Here is an 18,057-nt window from a genome sequence, read left to right on the forward strand (position 1 = left end):
GAAAAAGCAGGGTTAACAAATGCATAAATGTATAACAAAGAATCTTATGCCTACAGCGACATTTTGCTGCTTTTCCTCAGAAGTCAGCTGGAATTCAGCTATTCTGCTATCATCTGAAGCAATAACAGAGTTCAAGCTGCTTTGTATATCATCTTCAAAAGCTTTCTTGCTGCTAAATTCTCCCGAGGAGTTTTCATCTACTTTAGAACGAAGTTCCTGTATCTGTTGGGAGCGGTCCATTTTAGATGTCTTGATATATTTAGCCTCATCATTTACCTGCAAAGTTAAAGACAACAGATAAAAACACAACACTTCATGCAACAAAATATTCATTAACCATAGCCAGAGTACATAATATATCACTCGTATTCAAGATGACTCCATGGATCAACTGTATAGAATGGAAAGAAACTAATAGATAAAAAAAAATTTAAATTGATCAGAAGATTAACAAGAATGAACACATTGTATGCATTGTTTGACCAAAGTTTTCAAAAGCATTTCAGTTCCTGGAATGACCTTAATTAGTTTATAACTGATGGTCATCAAATAAGTCGCATGCTGATAACTAATATACGATATATTTCTTACAAAACAATTGATGAAAATATCACATGACCGGGTGGGTTAATTTTGAACCTATAGCTTAGAAATGTCTTAGGCATTAACACACTTTTCAAATAATTGGAGATACAAACACATAACCAACAACTTGTATCAAATTCTATAAATAATATTGGAGAACACCCACTCCCCTAAAAGAGGAGAGAAAAAAAGTATCAAAATAGACGAAAGTATATGACAATATATTTTCAGACATACTGCTGTCAGAACTCTATCCATTTGTATTAAATTTTGAATGGATGATGCCTCTTTTGAATTGTAGCCAGGATCTGAGGCCTCATCTCGGCTAGCAAGGCTAGTAGCAAGCATTGATTTTCCAATATTGACCGTCTCCCGTATCAAATGTGATAAAAGATGGAAACGAACACCATCATCCAATGTTCCATACTGTGTCCTAACAAAAAGCAGTGTCCTACAAACATCCAAACCGGAAGTTAATTTTTAACAATTTAATCTTGAAACCAGAGAAATCACTTTGAGTCTGTTTTTTGTAGAAATTTGTGGCCAGAAACACCCTGCGGCATTACAATCAGAGCAGGAAATATTTCTTTTTGAGGTCAAAATTCCCAATTGGAAAAAACTTCCCCCCATGAAAAAACACATACTTTAATTGTGTGTTAGGGGTGCAAAGAGTATAAACATGATGCAAGTATTCAATAGAAATATTACCAGATAATAAGTTGCAGCCTGCTTTTGCTTTGCTCATCATCAGCATTTAAAAGGCAAGGTAAAAGTGAGATAAACTGATGGACACACCGTGATGCCCTTTCCATAGAAGACTTACACAAATACAGAATAACAAGGCGATAAATAATTCTAGGACACCTCTCCCCTCGTAAAACCATAGCTTTATCAACATTTTTGTTAGGCTTTGCAGTCAAAGCAGTACTAATCCCTCCCGCTACAACAACAGCTGCCACTTCAGCAGCAGGAATGTTTAAGGACTCAACCAAACCACGTGCCCTTTGACCAAGAGACGGTCCAACCAATGCTGATGATTTCGCTAACATATTGCTGGATCCTTTACCATTCATCTTGCCAATAACAACCCACAATTTGTCATAAAGATTCCACCACTTTTCCTCCATTGTATCATCTTTTGGTATTGGCTGATTAGAATTCTGTGATTTACTGAAAGCGTACAGAATCCAATTGTAAAAGTAGTTTACATCATGCCATGAATTAAATATTCGTTTTTATTGGGTAAATAGTGCCAATGGGAAACAAGGATCTGCATTTTCATACCTAGATGTTTGAACGTCAGCTTCTTCTATCAATACTTCTTTTAAGGCAGTATTGTACTCTTTGTGTTGTTCCATTTCCAAATCAACATGAAAATCGAAGTCACTTCCTAGAAACTGTAAGAAAAAAATAGAACTCTTCTAAAACATATTCAATGGGTTGAAAACATCAGTTGTACTTTGAAATCAAAGTACGATATAATACCTCTATACTAATAAACACATGACAATTTCATTCTGCAAGCTGAAAGCTTTTATAGAATAGTATCTTTAGATGTATATATAATACGATAATGAGGTTTGGAGAAAACATTATTTTACTGTATTTCTTACAGGGAGAAGAATCCATCATTATATTCAGGACTTGTCCATCAAACCTTATTCACTGTCAAACATTTTCTCATTGCAGCAGCATAATGATTAGGAAGAAAATGGAAGAGTTCGATGTTGTGATGGGTGCACTTGTGACTCCCATTGTGCTGTTGATTACCTAGCTTTCATACGACTGTTCTTCTGTTTGCATATTTATATGCTAGTAAGAAGTTAATCGTAGTTTCATGAAATATGCCAAATTTGGGATTATGTCACACCGATTTGATTTTTTTTATTCATAATGCTTTTGTAAGGAAATTTCACCCTCCACGTATAATATAAAATCAAATTTATAGAAACAAACTGAATAATTCAAAAAAAAAAGGAAATTGCAGGCAAACCCTTTACCGGGAGGTCTTTATCAATTTCAGAGATCAGCATCTCATCAATCAATCTCAGAAGGTATAGTGTATTGTCTCGACAGGGCTGTGAAATAAAAATACCGTCAACAGCAGCTGATAGATCTACTTGATTCTGAATCAAATCCTCGTATATATCACGAAGAAAATATCTATATGAATGGCCACCCTACAACGATTAAAAATAAGATACTGTAACTATCATTACACATTCTTGCATCACTTAAATGAATAACATAAAGGTGTAGTCAAATTCTCAACGTACTTCCTCAGAGTGCATAAGAAGGAAATTGACTGTCTCTTCCATCTGTTGCCAGCCACCTTTTACAGAATGCAAATAGTGACTGAGAACAAGGGAATACAAATTCCGCACCAAGTGCAGCTCATCCATTTCGTTGTCACCTTTATCAGGTAATTTGGCATTATAATCTTTTAACACATCAAGCCTCAGAGACGATGTTAACCAAGCATTCCACCCATATTCCTATTAACAATATTATCAATTAGAAAACAGTTTTTCAGATGTTAACAATCAAGAAGACCTTTCAGAAACCATACCATAAAAGCTTCAATATTTGAAGCATTTGAATCAAGAAGGTCAAGTAAATCATTCATTACTTTCATTCTTGCGGGTGCATTTTTACAGCCCAACAGATATCTGAAAATCAGAGGCAACATTTGAGGAAGTAAAAAATGACTACCCTTGCTTCTCACCCTCTCCAAGGGGTGTCTCTGTAAAACCTGTAAAGAAGAACTTCCATTAGAATTGGCCATGAGTGACCATAAATAAGAATCATAATGACTAAGGGCTGGCTAGAAAGAAACTTCTCCATGAGCACTTTTAAAAGATAAAATACGAAGAAAAACATTAAATTACCTTATTCATAATTTGAAAACCAGATTTTCTAGAATCTAACAGGAAATCGTGCATGAACTAATTTTAGCTTATTGGCAAGTTAATTTCATTTTTTTCTTCTTATTTTCTTTTGCTAAAAGTAACTTTCTTTGCAACTTAGTTCACTTGAACTCATTATCAAGCACACAATTTAATCCTTGAAATACTGTTTTGCAAATGTCAGAACTAACGGAAAAATGAGCGATCTACATCTCCTATACCTGTTTAGGGCTAGCACCACCAAGAAGAACATCAAATAAAGTGGCACATAGAATGTCAGTCTGTGGAAAGCAGAACAGTCTATCAGATATAGCTGAGAAGATCGGTTGCATTCGGATTTTCTTTTGGCTATCTGAAATAGATCGTGGCCTTCCCACTGGGAGGTTAAAGAATCTTGACCCCTTCTTCTCCGCTGGAAGGCCAACCAAAAGCCTTCCTATGAACTGTAAGCTCAACAATCTAATAGATTCAGATCCCCTAAGACAAACCAAAAATCATGACCACTGATAAGAACCAGATATACATTAACTGATTTCATAGAACAATATATGTAACCTTCAATCTACATGTTAATGTACAAACTAAAATTTTAGACATAACTTTCATAATTTCTACATAGAAAAAATAAACATTTGTTTTCTTAGCAAGGATATTGTTATTTGCAAATATCCGAAATGCAAGTTTTCGAGCAAGATACACAAATTTTTACAAGAGGATGAACTGAACAAAAAAAAATAATGGAAAAGGGATAATAAGCATAGTAACCTGTCTCAAGTTTAGAAGAAAATAATTTCTCTCTTATTCAGTTCCTTCAAGACTAATTTCTCTCTGATCATACATATGATATGTGTGTGTGTATACATACATTGATTGGATAATGTTGGAAGTCCTACATCGATCAGAGATAAGGTCAATTCACAATATATAAGTGGGGTGCAAACCTCACCTTACAAGCCGATTTGTGGGGTTGAGTTAGGCTTAAAGTCCACTTCTAACAACATGAGGGGGTGTGTTGGAAGTCTCACATCGACTAGAGATAAAGTCAATTCACAATATATAAGTGGGGTGCAAACCTCACCTTACAAGCCGGTTTTGTGGGGTTGAGTAAGTTAGGAAACAAGCACGGTCTATTCTAGGAAACAAATCCTTGACATTTTGGAATCGATACGCTGGTAATAAACCAAGATGCAGCCAATATACATTACTAAAACCAATAGGAAAAAAATCTTAAGCTTCCTAAAATATGACAACACTAGCCCTCAAACTGATAAATAGTTGTTCTCAACTTGGATATAATTCTCTCAAAACTAAGGAGCCCAAAAAACTAAGGATTTTCAGCAATGATATACGCTAACTGTTTTGCTCATAACATTCTCTTCAGGTGTCCAATTTTAATTGATTATTTTTGCATTGGATTCTAGACTCAAAGAGCTTTAATTTGAGTGGTAAAACATAATTTTTGGAGCTCTAGATGCAGTTTAATTTGGAAGTTGAAGGCAGTTACTTCGACAAAGGCAGTTTCAGCAACTCTTGCAAAGCTACTATAATTAGCTAAGTTGGCAGCACACCCCCTCTTCATCTAATATGCTATTGGGCTACAGAAGGAATGGCCTAAATCGAGCTGAGCTGTGCACTACCACATCAAGAGAGAAAACCAAAACCAATTTTGTTACCGCCAGCACACACTCACAAACATAGAGCAGCTTCTTGGAATTTTCTGATTTTGCTAATTTTGAGCCTAGAGCATCAACTTTGCAGAGAAAAAAAAGGGCACCCTTTGTTTGGAGTAAAGAAGGAGGTACTGAGAGAGTCAATTTTTTGTTGGGAGGAGAGAGTATTGTGCAACTGGGTGTGGGATTGAGAGTGCTTTGTTGGGAGGAGAGAGTATTGTGCAACTGGGTGTGGGATTGAGAGTGCTTATAGTTCTGTTCATTTGAAAAACAAAACTAAGACAGTTCAATTAAAGAAACAAAACCAAAACAATTCAGTATTTTACTATGCATGGGACCACAGTAGCAGCTGCCTCCGGATTCACAGTATGAATAGCAAATTCCTCTAAATCTACAATGCTATAGTGCCACTATAACTGCTATTTAACATCAAGAAAAATTCATGCAGAGAATGACAAGGGTGACATACCGCTGGAGAAGATTGACAAAAACCTGACAACCACCAATTATATTAACTTGTTCAAGGAAAGAAGACAATAATGATAACTGGGAAACAGCACGAATAATCATGTGCAAGACATCTTCAATACAGGCCATATCCTGACTTTTCTCAAAAAATGCTATGAGAGCTTTTATGTCTCCAGCAGCAATGTTCTGTCTGCATATCCCAAGAATTTGGAAAAAAAATTAAACAGATTACAGTGAATGTCAGTTGAAAGGGTAAAGATGAAACCGTACCTGAGACTCATTTCACCAAGACTTAACAAAAGAAGACGGATCTTATGCATTTCTTCTTTGCTAGGGATTCCTCGTCTTTCCTTGGTAACTTGTTCAGAAACAGAAAGTTGAAGAGGGTTACTTCCAGCGAATGATTCATACTTTACATTTTCACAATAGAATTGATGAATTATATCAAGGACACGCGGAAGCCGGCATAGACTCCTCAGTAAACGAGGATCATTGTCAAATTGCTGGATCAGAAACATGTACAGTTCACGTTGCACCTTGTAAACAGTGCAAACCCAAATATGAGGATTAAGAAATATGTTACATACGGCCTCTTTCACAAGCATCTCCGCCAGACCTGAGAAACATCGAAAAGGAAAAGGAAAAAACAAATTGAGCCAAAATAAATATATCATCAAACGAAAATTAGATGCAGAACACATGGGAACAAATTACGTACCAGAATTGGAAACAACATTAAAAAGATGCCTCAACGCAGAAAGAGTTTCCAAATTTAGTTGTCGCGGAGGAACTGATTGTAACAGGAATCCCAGCACAGAAAATCCAGACACAATATACATTTGTTGTTGATTTGCTAAATTCTCGTCTAAAAGAGATGCAATAAGCTCAATAACTTCAGTTGTCACCCACTCCCTCATGGTCTGTGTTAGTGGTACACCATTTGCAGATTCTCTATCTTCGTTTTCAAATTTAGAACACTGAGCAATAAGTGGGAAAAGCACAGATACACCACCAACACAGTATATTATCTGCTGTAGTAATCGTCTTGAACATAGCTGTGTACCGCCTATTACAGCTGCTTCAAAAGAATTCTTATCCAATTGATGATGACTCGTTATTGGTGAAACGTTAAACAGCATTCTTCCAACACTTGCCTGAAAAAATTGATAAACATGTTTGAGTATTGTTATTGATGAAATATGGCTCAAACTTATCTCTTTTATGAGCATTATTAAAGTTTAAGAGAGAGAAAAGAGAGATTAACAAAAGAAAATCAGTTTAGTGCTTAAAGAAGTTCAACCAACTTACAATATGATAGGTACATGTATTTATATGTCAAAATCCAAGTAACTAACTACTAGATAGATCTGAGAACCTAACACATGAAAAACTAAGCAACTAACACCTAACTAATTTTGCAAGAAAAAGAAATATTCCAACTGTCCCACAGAAGTACAAAAAAATAAAGAAAGAAGGAGTACAATTATACTCCAATAGCCCCTGCAAGCTTACAAGGGGTGAGGAGCGGACCTTGAATGCACCACTTTAAGCTCGAAACGAAAAGCTCATAACCTAGAAGGAGAAAGACCTTCTATATTGATCAATAACAGGGACATGAAAAAAATGAATAAGCTTGTTAACAACCTTTTCTCTAACAAAAAAAAAGTTTCATATGTTTGGTTTTGGAATGAAGAACAGGAGCGTGTGCAAGAGCAGCAGGGCTTAAGCACATCAGTAGTGGGGTGAAAAACTTGTTCTGATAATATACTTCAATCCAAGCACCTTCAAGAGCGAGGTGAGCCAAATATCTACATGTTGCTTCAGAGCTAGATCTACCAACAACAACTCTCTTTAAACCATCAAAAAACCAAAATAAGTCCAGAAAATATTTAAGCACCTGAAGTAGATCTGCTATCATCCGATTCTATTTCCCAATCTACATCAGTACGCATGAATAGTAAAAGGTGTGTTGTAAGGAAGGACCACATTGCAGATGAAAACCAATTTAAGAGCTCCTCTAAGATAATACTTGAACTATATAGGAAAATAGAAAACTATTTTATTCTCAACAATCACACCAATTACATTTTCATAATCTATTTGTAATAATCATATCTTTAAAATTAGAAAATTAACAGAAAGATTCTAAAGATATTTTTTCCTAATTACTATGGAGATATTAAGAATATTTTAATCCTAATAATTTGCTATTTACAACAATCTCCTTCAAGTTAGTAATGAATAACAATAATCCCAACTTGGCTACAACATCCTAGAATTTGCCCCAAGGAAGCCCCAAAGTGAATATATCTCCTATCTACCGGTCGTACAACACAAATTCATACAATCTTAGAAAGTGGACTTTAAGACTAACTCAACCTCATAAAACTAACATGTAAAATGAGGTTTACACCACTTATATGTTATGACTAAATCATATCTCTACTCAATATAACATCTCCAACACTAATGAATGTACTTGTTAGGAACCTAGAAACAATGATGATAGAACAAGATAAAAAAAAAAAAAAGACAGTCTTACACTCTATTATTCACTTTAAACACAGCAAAAGCCAAAGCTTCCAAAGAAAAATTGTTTTCCTTTTGTTGGAAGTCCCACATCGACTAGAGATAAGGCAATTTAAAAATATATGTGGGGTTGCAAACCTCACCATACAAGTCGGTTTAGTGGAGTTGATTTAGGCTTAAAGCCTACTTCTAACATGGTATCAGAGCCAAGTTAGAGTCTATCCTAGCGAACTTTCTTGGACATTCTGTTCCACTCGCTATCAAGCCGCTAACGGACCACCCACTAATTTCTAGTCCCACGCACGAGATGAATATATCTCGGCGTGAGGAGGTATGTTGAAAGTCCCACATCGACTAGAGATAAGGCAATTTCATCACAGGGTTCTCACTGTCACAAACATCAATTCAAAAAGACTCCCCTAACTCTAGTTCACATGACAATATATAGACTTTTAAAAAGTTGTTCATCTCATATCAGATAACATCTAACTGTTATCCAATTAACTGCTTCTGTTTTTTTTTCCTATAGTATACTTTCAAGACCCCTCCTTTCTCCCTTGCCTACAAGCACTCTTAGTCATTGACACAATAATTGCTCCAACACGATCAAGTTCCTCTTTCTAGGCTTTCATACCAAACAATGGATAGAAAAACATAAAAACAAAGACCTAGTTATGATTCAACCATTATCACTTTGATTCATAACGTAGTTAACAGGTTTGACAAAGGTACAAAAAAATTCAAATATACTCACTCCGGAGTCAACCGAGTCGTCATCAACCCATGAAATGGACTTAGAAGTTACGTACGACCATCTTTCAGTGGCAACAAGTGCACTTTCAAGGCAATGTGTGGGCTACACGCATCAATACCAATGATGACAGGAGACCATGTGTGTCAACTTTGTTGATGATGCACATGTCGATGGCAAACAATGGCAGTGGCAGTTGTTAAGGAAGTGGTAGAGACAAGGCTTCCAAGAAGCATCAAAACATGCTTAAGAAGTAGTGTTTGATAATTTGTGTATGCAAACAAAAGGAAGAACAAAAAACTTCCATCTTAGTTTTAACAAAAATATCCCTATTATAAATCGAGTCAAAATAATAAAGCCATCAAACTGATTACTAACCTCGATCCAGAAAATAGTTAAGAGTGAAGAGATTTTTAAGATTAAAAATATAGTGCAATTAAGAGGTAAAACTGTCGAAATAGACTAGTTGCCGCCATTGATAACGATATCATCAACAAAAAACACAAAATTTGAGTAGTGGCTCATTTGGCTTGATTGTTGGATTTTTCACATTTAAAACTCAAATATTTTTGGCACTTAGAAAACACAAAAATCTAACTCTTCATATTTAGACACACGACCTCCCTTACCAAGAAAAAAATTTGTAGCAACTTATTAGGGTATAACCCATAACCCATTCTCATACAATATGTACATTGAGGACGTTCATTTTTGCCACCACAACCTCTACGGTTGCTACGACCTCCTACTCTTCCACATGGTTCTACACCATTGTTTAGGTTTTAATAACTTCAGTTGAATTTCATCCTACACGAAGGTAGAAACACAAGAAAGCATGGTAACTAAGAATTGAAGGGATTTAATCACCAACAAAAATTTGGTCACATACATGATAAAAATTTGAATGTAAATTTCATAGAATCTAGACTAGAAATAACTTACCAAGTTTTCTTGTTGATCTCTTTACACTTCTTCTACCACAACCCAAGCTTTTGGTACATGTTAGACTCTATCATGGTTTATCTACATAAGGGAGGTCTACTCTTTGGCAAAACTATATTTCACTTTCTTCTTCCTACATCAACATACCTTGAACGATCTGTGAATATCTAAACCATTAGGCTCGATTGATTGCCATAGTACAACACAACTAGATTTATTTTAAGAAAGAATAGCACTAGCTCTCTCTCTAATAGTTATCATATCCTCAACAAAGGAACCATTAACTCCAATGAGGAAGACCAAGAGTCTTGCAATTGTTACGGTAGGAGAACAAGAAAAAGGGAGAATGCTTGCAAAAAATCACTTCAAGAACATGGGAAATGTGATTTAGGAAGGAAAAGCCCAACAACTTCAACTAGGTTGAAATTGAGAACCAGATACAGAAATTTGCTCATTAGAAGTTGATGAAGTTGCTAGAGGTGGTCCAACTAGATTCTGACAAACAAAGAGCTTAGGTCTCGAGGGAGCGAGGTTGAGTATCAAACCACATTTTGGGTTGGTCAAACTTCTCGAGGTACACCTGACCATATGTTCATCAGAGTAAAAGGCAATGGACAGCGACCGAAGGTAGCGAACAGTGACAAGCAACGTTGAACCACCAACAAAACTAGACGAAGCAAGACCTTACCCTCTCTAGTACAAAGTTAAACTTAAAGAATGACAAAAATCAGTAAGCAATGCCTCAGATGATGTACTATACACACATACACGCACGAAAAAGGTGAGAACAAGTATAATAAAAAGAGGCTATAGCCTATGATTCTTTACCCTTAAGCTAGAAACATTGAAAATACACCTTTATTTACTTTATACTGCAAACAATAAACAACTATTTTAACAGGGGAAAAGGTGACAATTGTAGTACTTTCAATGAGGATTTTTATGATAAATATGCATCCATGAGGCAAGAGATTACGGTTGGGAAGGAGAAGAAAAGAGAAAGAGGATCGAACTATCTCTATGAAATCCTATCAAAGATTGAGAGAGATAGAAAGACAAGAGAGAAGAAGAAAAGAAAGAGTATTATATTAACAGGGGCGTAGGTGACAATTGTAGTGCTTCTGAGGAGGATTTTGAAGGAGGAATAGAAGTTACTGGTTCACCATCCATGAACAAAGCAGAGGATTGGGGCTGGGAATTTGGGATTGTGAACAAAAGGGAAAGAGGATTGAACTAGCTCTGTGATACCATACTGAAGTTTGAGAGAAGAGATGTGAAAAAAAAAATGTTGTTTCATTAAAAAGAATTAAACCAAAACACAATAGGTGCATGCATTCATGTCCCAAAATCTAAGTAACTAACCAAATGTTATTTAGTTAGCAATATGAGAGCAACTAATACCCAACTGACTAACCGTCAGCTGGATACAAGAAAAAGAAATATTCTAACTGTTCTACAGCAGTACAAGAAAGTAAAGAAAGGAGTAAAACTACACTCCAAAAGAGATAAATAAATATTAAATAACCATGGCATGTACAGTGGTATAGAAGATTAAAAATCATGGACCTGAGCATTGAGTCCAAAGATAATTCTTGATACCAGACCATCTTTGGCATCAAGAATCCCACTTGGTACTTTATCACCGGAAACAGAGACAGGCAAAGCTTCATTATCAAGGAAAGAATACATATAACTTGGTCCAAGAGAGTAGATACTCTGTACTTGTTCAGCAGAAATGGCATCATTAAATAAGTAAACAGGACCAATTTGGCCAAAAAAAGGGCACGAATCTCCGATGGATTCAAATGTGAGCACATTGTCTTCATAGTGAGGCATTTTGATTTTAGCACCAATCATGCAACTTGTTAATGATTCACTGACTTTTGCATACCTGAATAAACAAAGCATAAAAACCAAATCAGAGTATCACAAAATAAATATAGCAATTAATCACGAATATAAATCATTTAAATAGAAAAAATAATAATTAGCATGGTTTGAACCTGCATTTTTCAGATGAGACAAGCTCACCATCCAAGTAACATCTCACCAAGCTACCTGCAGAAAAGGCTCTTCCTATGCTATGAGTTAAGCAGAGAAAATGCCATCTCTTCCTGACTAAATTAACACGCAGGTCCACTCGCTGTCTCTTCAGATTTATTGACTGCAAGGGCCAGCCAAATTAAGCCAGCAAAAATAATTAGTTCACTTCCGTAAGGCTAAGTAAAGCAAATAAAAAGTATCAAAGAACAATACACAGCTTCAACTAATTTTTCATATCTATTTCTAACCTCATAAGTAAGCTTCTCCTTTGCAAGCACGGCCAAGGACCCTCTCCCATTTTCAGTAAGAAAACTGAAAAGACCCATTGCTCCATTTCTAGGGAAATTCTCAATCCGGAGCCAACAGGAAAAAGAAAAACCCTTAGTGAGAGGCCACTGCAGTGGAGTTTTCAGAATGATACCCTGCAAGAATTTGAAAGGAATGAGATAATAGAAGGCACAGAATAATGAAGCAGTAGTATTACGTTTGGCAATGAAAAAATGGTTTAACAAGGAACTAGAAGCAGGGAATGAAACAAATATTACTTTTACAAGCATCATACAGCATTCATTAACTAACAAAGAATGTAGCCCATACAGCTAAGTGTATTTGTAATTAACCAAAAGCTCATTAAAGTAGAGCCTTCCAATAACTGTCTTTAAGTATTTGTCAAATTATTCATACATAGTCCATATTATGCCAAAATGATTTGATCCTACATAAATTAAGATTGACAAGCAATAATTCTGTCAGCTGCTCAGTAAGATATGGCATCAACAGTTGGCCCAGTTCTGATACCATTTGTCATAGCTCCTAGTGAAGATAATACGCCATAACTCAATCATCCCATTGAACAGCAGTTCACCAGTATTCATACTCCTTAAATAATTCATTGATTAAGCTAAAGAGGGTTCTAAGAAGTGATCTTTGCTAGATTTGATGGATTACATTGTTCCTTCATTAATAAAGAAATATATTAGACAGACTAATTTCCCTATCTTAGGTTCTCATATTTATAATAACATTGGTAGTTCATATTCAATAAATGAGAAGGAAGAGTAAAGAATAAGAAATATCACATCTAGAGTCTTAGGTACATAGGTATAGCACAAAACAACTTTTCAATTGCATGGCTTTAGTCTTCTCATTCCATTGCTATATTATAACATATTCTTGGATTCATTCATTTTACAAGGTATGGGACAAGATACAAGCATACTTTCTTCATCATCCTAGGACAAAGAAAGACAACTACGTTATAAATTACACAATTTGTCATTCAATAATCAGAGTTAAGTCTCTTGATGACTTCATTTGGAGATGTGGTTTCTTCAAAAGAACATTTGGATTTGATTCTTGGAAGGTCTTTCCCAAGAATATGATTGTTATAGATCTTTTTGAGAGCAAAACTGATGCAATTACTCTTGAGACTTGTGCATTATCTTACGATGTGAGCATTGAGGACGTCCTCTACCACCACATCCACCTCTACTGCCACAACTTCCTTTTCCAAGACCATAAATCATTGCAGAAGACTCAGCAAATTCTTAAATATTTCCATTCTTAAGAGTTAGAACACGAAGGAGTCATGTTGTCAAGTTTTCCATAGAAGGAACTTCTTGACTAGTTAAAACTTGCTCTCTAATATGATTAAAATCTAGACTCTTTGGACGGAGGATCATAACCATGTACAACTTATCTAACTTTTTTATCTCTTCGAAGAGTGAACTTCCAAGAACATCTTCAATTCCTCAATTGTTGATTAAACTTCAACAATAAAAGACATCATGTCATTAGCAGACCATTTGAGAGAAACCAATTGATTAGTGGAATCACAGAGGTGTTGAATATCATCTACAAAAATATTTTGAGCCCATTTCCAAAAGGAATTGCACATTTTGAATGACCGAAGAGTGCTCAAAATATTCGGCTCTGCTAATTGCCAAAGTAGAGCACAAAGATGAAAATCAGTTTTCTTCCACATTAAATTTGATGTCGTGGAACTAAACTCCCATCTTCTAAATGATCATGGAAACCTTGGCCAAGGAACCAAAGTTCAACTAAAGCAAACCAAGAAAGGTAGTTTTCTCTGATTAATTTTTGAGAAGTTATGGAAGAAGTTCCAAAGAAAGAGGTTATAGTCCTAAAGAGATGTTGAACAAGGTAGAGCAAAGGACATAGTCCAATGATGCATCAGAGAAGAGTAGAAGACAACCTAGGGCTTTTAGAGAGAGATACTTAGAGTATCAAGTGAGAGAAATTGTGTTCAACCCTAGGAGACTCACCAAATGCGCCAAGAACGAAGAACAAGGGTAGAAACAAGCTCGGAATGCTCCAGCTAGTCAAACCAAGGTGATCAAAGAAGATTCCAACCACTAGAAGACGACGCATGAGACACATGCTCACAAGGCAACATAACGGTTGGACGGCGAGTGTTGACACACCAATCAAATTTTGGATGTGCAACCACCGGGGTTGGGTCTCGCTATCCAAGACACACTAGACCCAAATGTTGATGGAACAAACTCTGACGACGAACAATGTTGAAAATGACTGATAGGTAACTCCTTTGTTGGACAGAGACTGGCAGAGCAGGACCGATGCAATCTAACATCAACATTAGAATAATACAAAGGAAGCAAAATGAATTTTAAATAGTGACTGTCCTAGGATCTCATATTTATAAGAACTTTAGATACATCGAATACTATGTATGAGAGGGAAGAGAAGAGAATCTAAAAAGCTATATCTAACAACTATGTGCAGCACAAAGCACAAAGCACACAGCACCCTTACAATAAATTCTTTTTGAGACTATTCATTCTAATAAAAGAAAAAGTATTCTAGGATCCAAGTACTTCAAAAATAACTAAAGAAAAATTAGGAGATCTAGAGATACATCTATAATGGCTTCAGGACTTACAGAATCAATTCCATCGAGATCAAAAAATGCAGTTGGCCCCTTTTCATGTAGCATTGCCAAGAGACTTGTTAACAAAACAGAGCAGTACTGCCTCCTCATCCCAACTTTCTCACTTCGGAGTAAAGCAAAGATTTTTCGGATGTCCTTCCCTGATATGCTGTGCCCACCAATGGCTTGAATTAACTGTGCAATCTGAAAGATCACACTGTCATTATCTTCTTGAGAAAACCAATTAAGAAGAAAATCAAGCATTCCTGCTCTGACACAAGAAGCTCTATTAGAAATGGAATCTTTTAGCAGTTGCTGAAACTTCTCCAGTCCATGATGCTTCAAAGACTCACTGCTCTGCCCAATCACAAGATAACAAGCAAATAAACAGATGGCATTATTTTCTTAAAACAAACTTTAACAACTAATTAAATAACTATTGAAGAAAATAATTTATTAGAAAGGCAAAGGGAAAGGAATTGCAAACCTTTTGCAGTACAATCAGATATAATATTATTACATCTTCATTCTGAAATTAAAAAAGGAAAGAAGAAAAATAAGAACACAAAAACAAGATTTATGAAATAAAGATTTATGAAATAAAGATTTATGAAATAAAGATTTAACAGTACTAAATAAGATAGCATCCAGCAAACACCACTTTCAATAGTTTTTTCGAATAGAAAATGAAACAGTGCAGGTGGATCAAATAATTTATGGAAACAAGACCTATGTACTGGGACGTCACCTTTATCATAGCACTCATTTTGTCATCAAATTTTCCATCAACAAGCATGTCGAGCAAAGCATCTAAAAGGCTTTCACTTGAATGCGACTGGCAAAAATCCAATAGCAAACTCTGCAGAGTCTGGTAGCCCTTTCCAGCCAAAGCTCTAAATGCTGCCTGCAAGGGATAATAATACAAGAAACTTTTAAATAGGAATGCAATGGTACAATGCACGCAGCTACAATAAATTCAACGTACAAATCCAATATAGATGCAAACCAAAAAGGATGACACCTCAAAAAGCAATCAGCCCAGACTTGAATTTTATAACCACAATACAAAAAATGAAAAGATTTAGGCTCGAGCAAGCCCTAATGTGTATTGTTTTTCACTTGAATTAGCACCCACCAATTTCTCCTAGCTGACATAATTTGCCATGGGATATGGTAAGTACAGGGATCAGTGAACCTCTTTGCACTATTTGGATTAAAATGAAACAAAGAGGTAAATAAGAGTAAGAAATAAGAATGAAAATAGCATTGTTTGGATAGATAAATAAAAAATTGGATAAATTTCTTTCAACTTGTTTTGGATGAATCGAAGATCGGGTAGAAATAAAAAAAAAAATGCATTATAAAGCTTTCTACACTAATTAAAAAAAATTATAAATGGAACCCATGGAAAGAAACTTCCCTCCTATTGCTCCTCTCAAATGAATGGTGGGAATTTGTTATTTACATCATACTGTCTTCTTCTTCGTTGCCTTCCACAGTAATTAGACAATTACAACCAAATAAACATAGTTTCAAGTCTACAGTACTGGCAGTCAGTCTAGTAACCTCCATAAGATGATGCAGTTACATCTCCATTAAGTTCAGATGCCAGGTGATAAAACATATTTGAATACAAACATCTCAAGGCTCCTGAACAAACCAGACAGTAAAGACTCAATAAATTTAAAACAAGACAGTCCTGAGTCACTCCCTTCCAGTTGTCGAACTATAGTACTAGTTTTATCCAACAATTATGATCAAGATGTTCAATCTTCGACGTGAGGAGTGCATAAAGTTCCCATGTCACTTACAAATATTGTTCAAATAGATCACATGAATACATATGAATGGATGCAAACCTTATAAGTCAGTTTTGTGAAATTGAACTAGGTTTAAGATCATTCATTGATTACTTTTCCAGGTAGCCTACATATTTTGTGTAGATCAGTTCAGCGCATCTTAGGAAGCCATGTAACTTAATTGTTCTCTTGTAATGTGTTTTGGCATTATATATCTTTCTAATACCCTTAAATATAAATAAGTCCATTCCGTTGGATGTAAGAAACACTCAAGCACATTCATAAAGACCATTACCACAATTGCCTATATAGATACTTAACTTGTGGTATGACATCTCCAATGTTAACCTTATTTTCTTGTTTATTTCTAAAATTGTAGTGTCTTTATTGCCTCCAATTCAAGTGAAACCCTTTGAATCCATAGAAAAAATTCGCTCTGAATCATCTTTGTGTGTAAAGAATGAAGAAAGTGACAGCCATTTTGGAGTTGAAGCTTCCAAACCTTTTGTTCTTCAATTTGACAAGTTGTTTAATGAAAGATCAATTTATTAAGAGTAAAACAGCAAGGATTTATCCTTTTAAGAGATCCAATAAACATATTGATATTTTTTACAGCTTTGGGAAAATTATTAAAAGCACAGTTCCAAAGATCCTTTGACTAAGTAGTTAAGAGTATGATCCTTGTCAACCTTATATTCTTCATAAAATCCGGAGTATAACATAAAAATAGGCCAGTGTATTGCGTGTGCCCTAAGCCCATAGAGCTCTTCAGTAAGATGTGAAGTAATTTTATTCACGTGCTTACTCCAACAACTTATGTTTTTTACAATTTTGCATCCAAAAACAGCTAAAGAGCAACAAAAAAAACTTGGGAGTAAAATATAATTCCAAAATGTTCTTTACCAAACCAAAACAAAACATTTTTAAAAAATAGTAACAGTAAATATTAGTATTACAGAACTAGGGAAGAAACAAAGCGGAAAACAATGAAGACAAAGTACCTTTGATGCATCATTACTTGCAAGCAAACAAGTAAGTGTTTGGAGTACATTCAAAACCAATTTCTCCCCATTTGCCCCATCAAGGTTGCTGTTCAGTAATGATACAACATGCAAAAAGCACTCCCCATCCCGAAATAGAGTCTGATAATACTGAAGCAGTAAAGCATCAAAAGCAACGCTTCAGTTAAATAGTAAAATGCATTTGAAGACATTGAAGTAAATAAGGTAAAGAAATAAATCAATGTCCGACACATACTGATAGGTTAGTCTGGAGCGTATCTCTCATTCCTACCAACAAATCAATAGATAGGTCAACAAAACTACTCTCCCGTTCCTTTAATTGAGTAAACATTTCTAAATATTTAGAGCATAACTGCAACTTTGCTCTTTTATCTTCCTCAGAAAATGGCATGATCTGAAAAGAGATTAGCCATGTCAAAAGTGGAAAAACA

The 18,057-nt window shown here is 35.4% G+C and overlaps 1 protein-coding gene across 14 annotated transcripts in view; it reads right to left on the reverse strand.

Moving 5' to 3' along the window:
• The window catches only part of LOC114164076 (binding protein), a 46,946-nt gene that overhangs the window by 17,942 nt on the left and 10,947 nt on the right, over positions 1-18,057 (reverse strand). For all 14 annotated transcript variants that reach the window (XM_028048572.2, XM_028048569.2, XM_028048567.2 and 11 more), the window contains 19 exons: positions 17,862-18,020; positions 17,606-17,755; positions 15,554-15,709; positions 15,293-15,334; positions 14,818-15,162; positions 12,143-12,316; positions 11,855-12,015; positions 11,418-11,742; positions 6,348-6,783; positions 5,900-6,245; positions 5,631-5,819; positions 3,713-3,968; positions 3,155-3,337; positions 2,862-3,080; positions 2,586-2,765; positions 1,870-1,982; positions 1,294-1,755; positions 823-1,036; positions 55-276 (listed from right to left, as the gene is read on the reverse strand). In XM_028048572.2, the coding sequence (XP_027904373.1) occupies positions 55-276; positions 823-1,036; positions 1,294-1,755; positions 1,870-1,982; positions 2,586-2,765; positions 2,862-3,080; positions 3,155-3,337; positions 3,713-3,968; positions 5,631-5,819; positions 5,900-6,245; positions 6,348-6,783; positions 11,418-11,742; positions 11,855-12,015; positions 12,143-12,316; positions 14,818-15,162; positions 15,293-15,334; positions 15,554-15,709; positions 17,606-17,755; positions 17,862-18,020 (4,332 nt within the window). The remainder of the gene's footprint in view (positions 1-54; positions 277-822; positions 1,037-1,293; positions 1,756-1,869; positions 1,983-2,585; positions 2,766-2,861; positions 3,081-3,154; positions 3,338-3,712; positions 3,969-5,630; positions 5,820-5,899; positions 6,246-6,347; positions 6,784-11,417; positions 11,743-11,854; positions 12,016-12,142; positions 12,317-14,817; positions 15,163-15,292; positions 15,335-15,553; positions 15,710-17,605; positions 17,756-17,861; positions 18,021-18,057) is intronic.

This window comes from Vigna unguiculata, chromosome 9, assembly GCF_037176805.1.
Source record: "Vigna unguiculata cultivar grain cowpea cultivar isolate G323 ecotype 2 chromosome 9, ASM3717680v1, whole genome shotgun sequence".
NCBI lineage: Eukaryota > Viridiplantae > Streptophyta > Magnoliopsida > Fabales > Fabaceae > Vigna > Vigna unguiculata.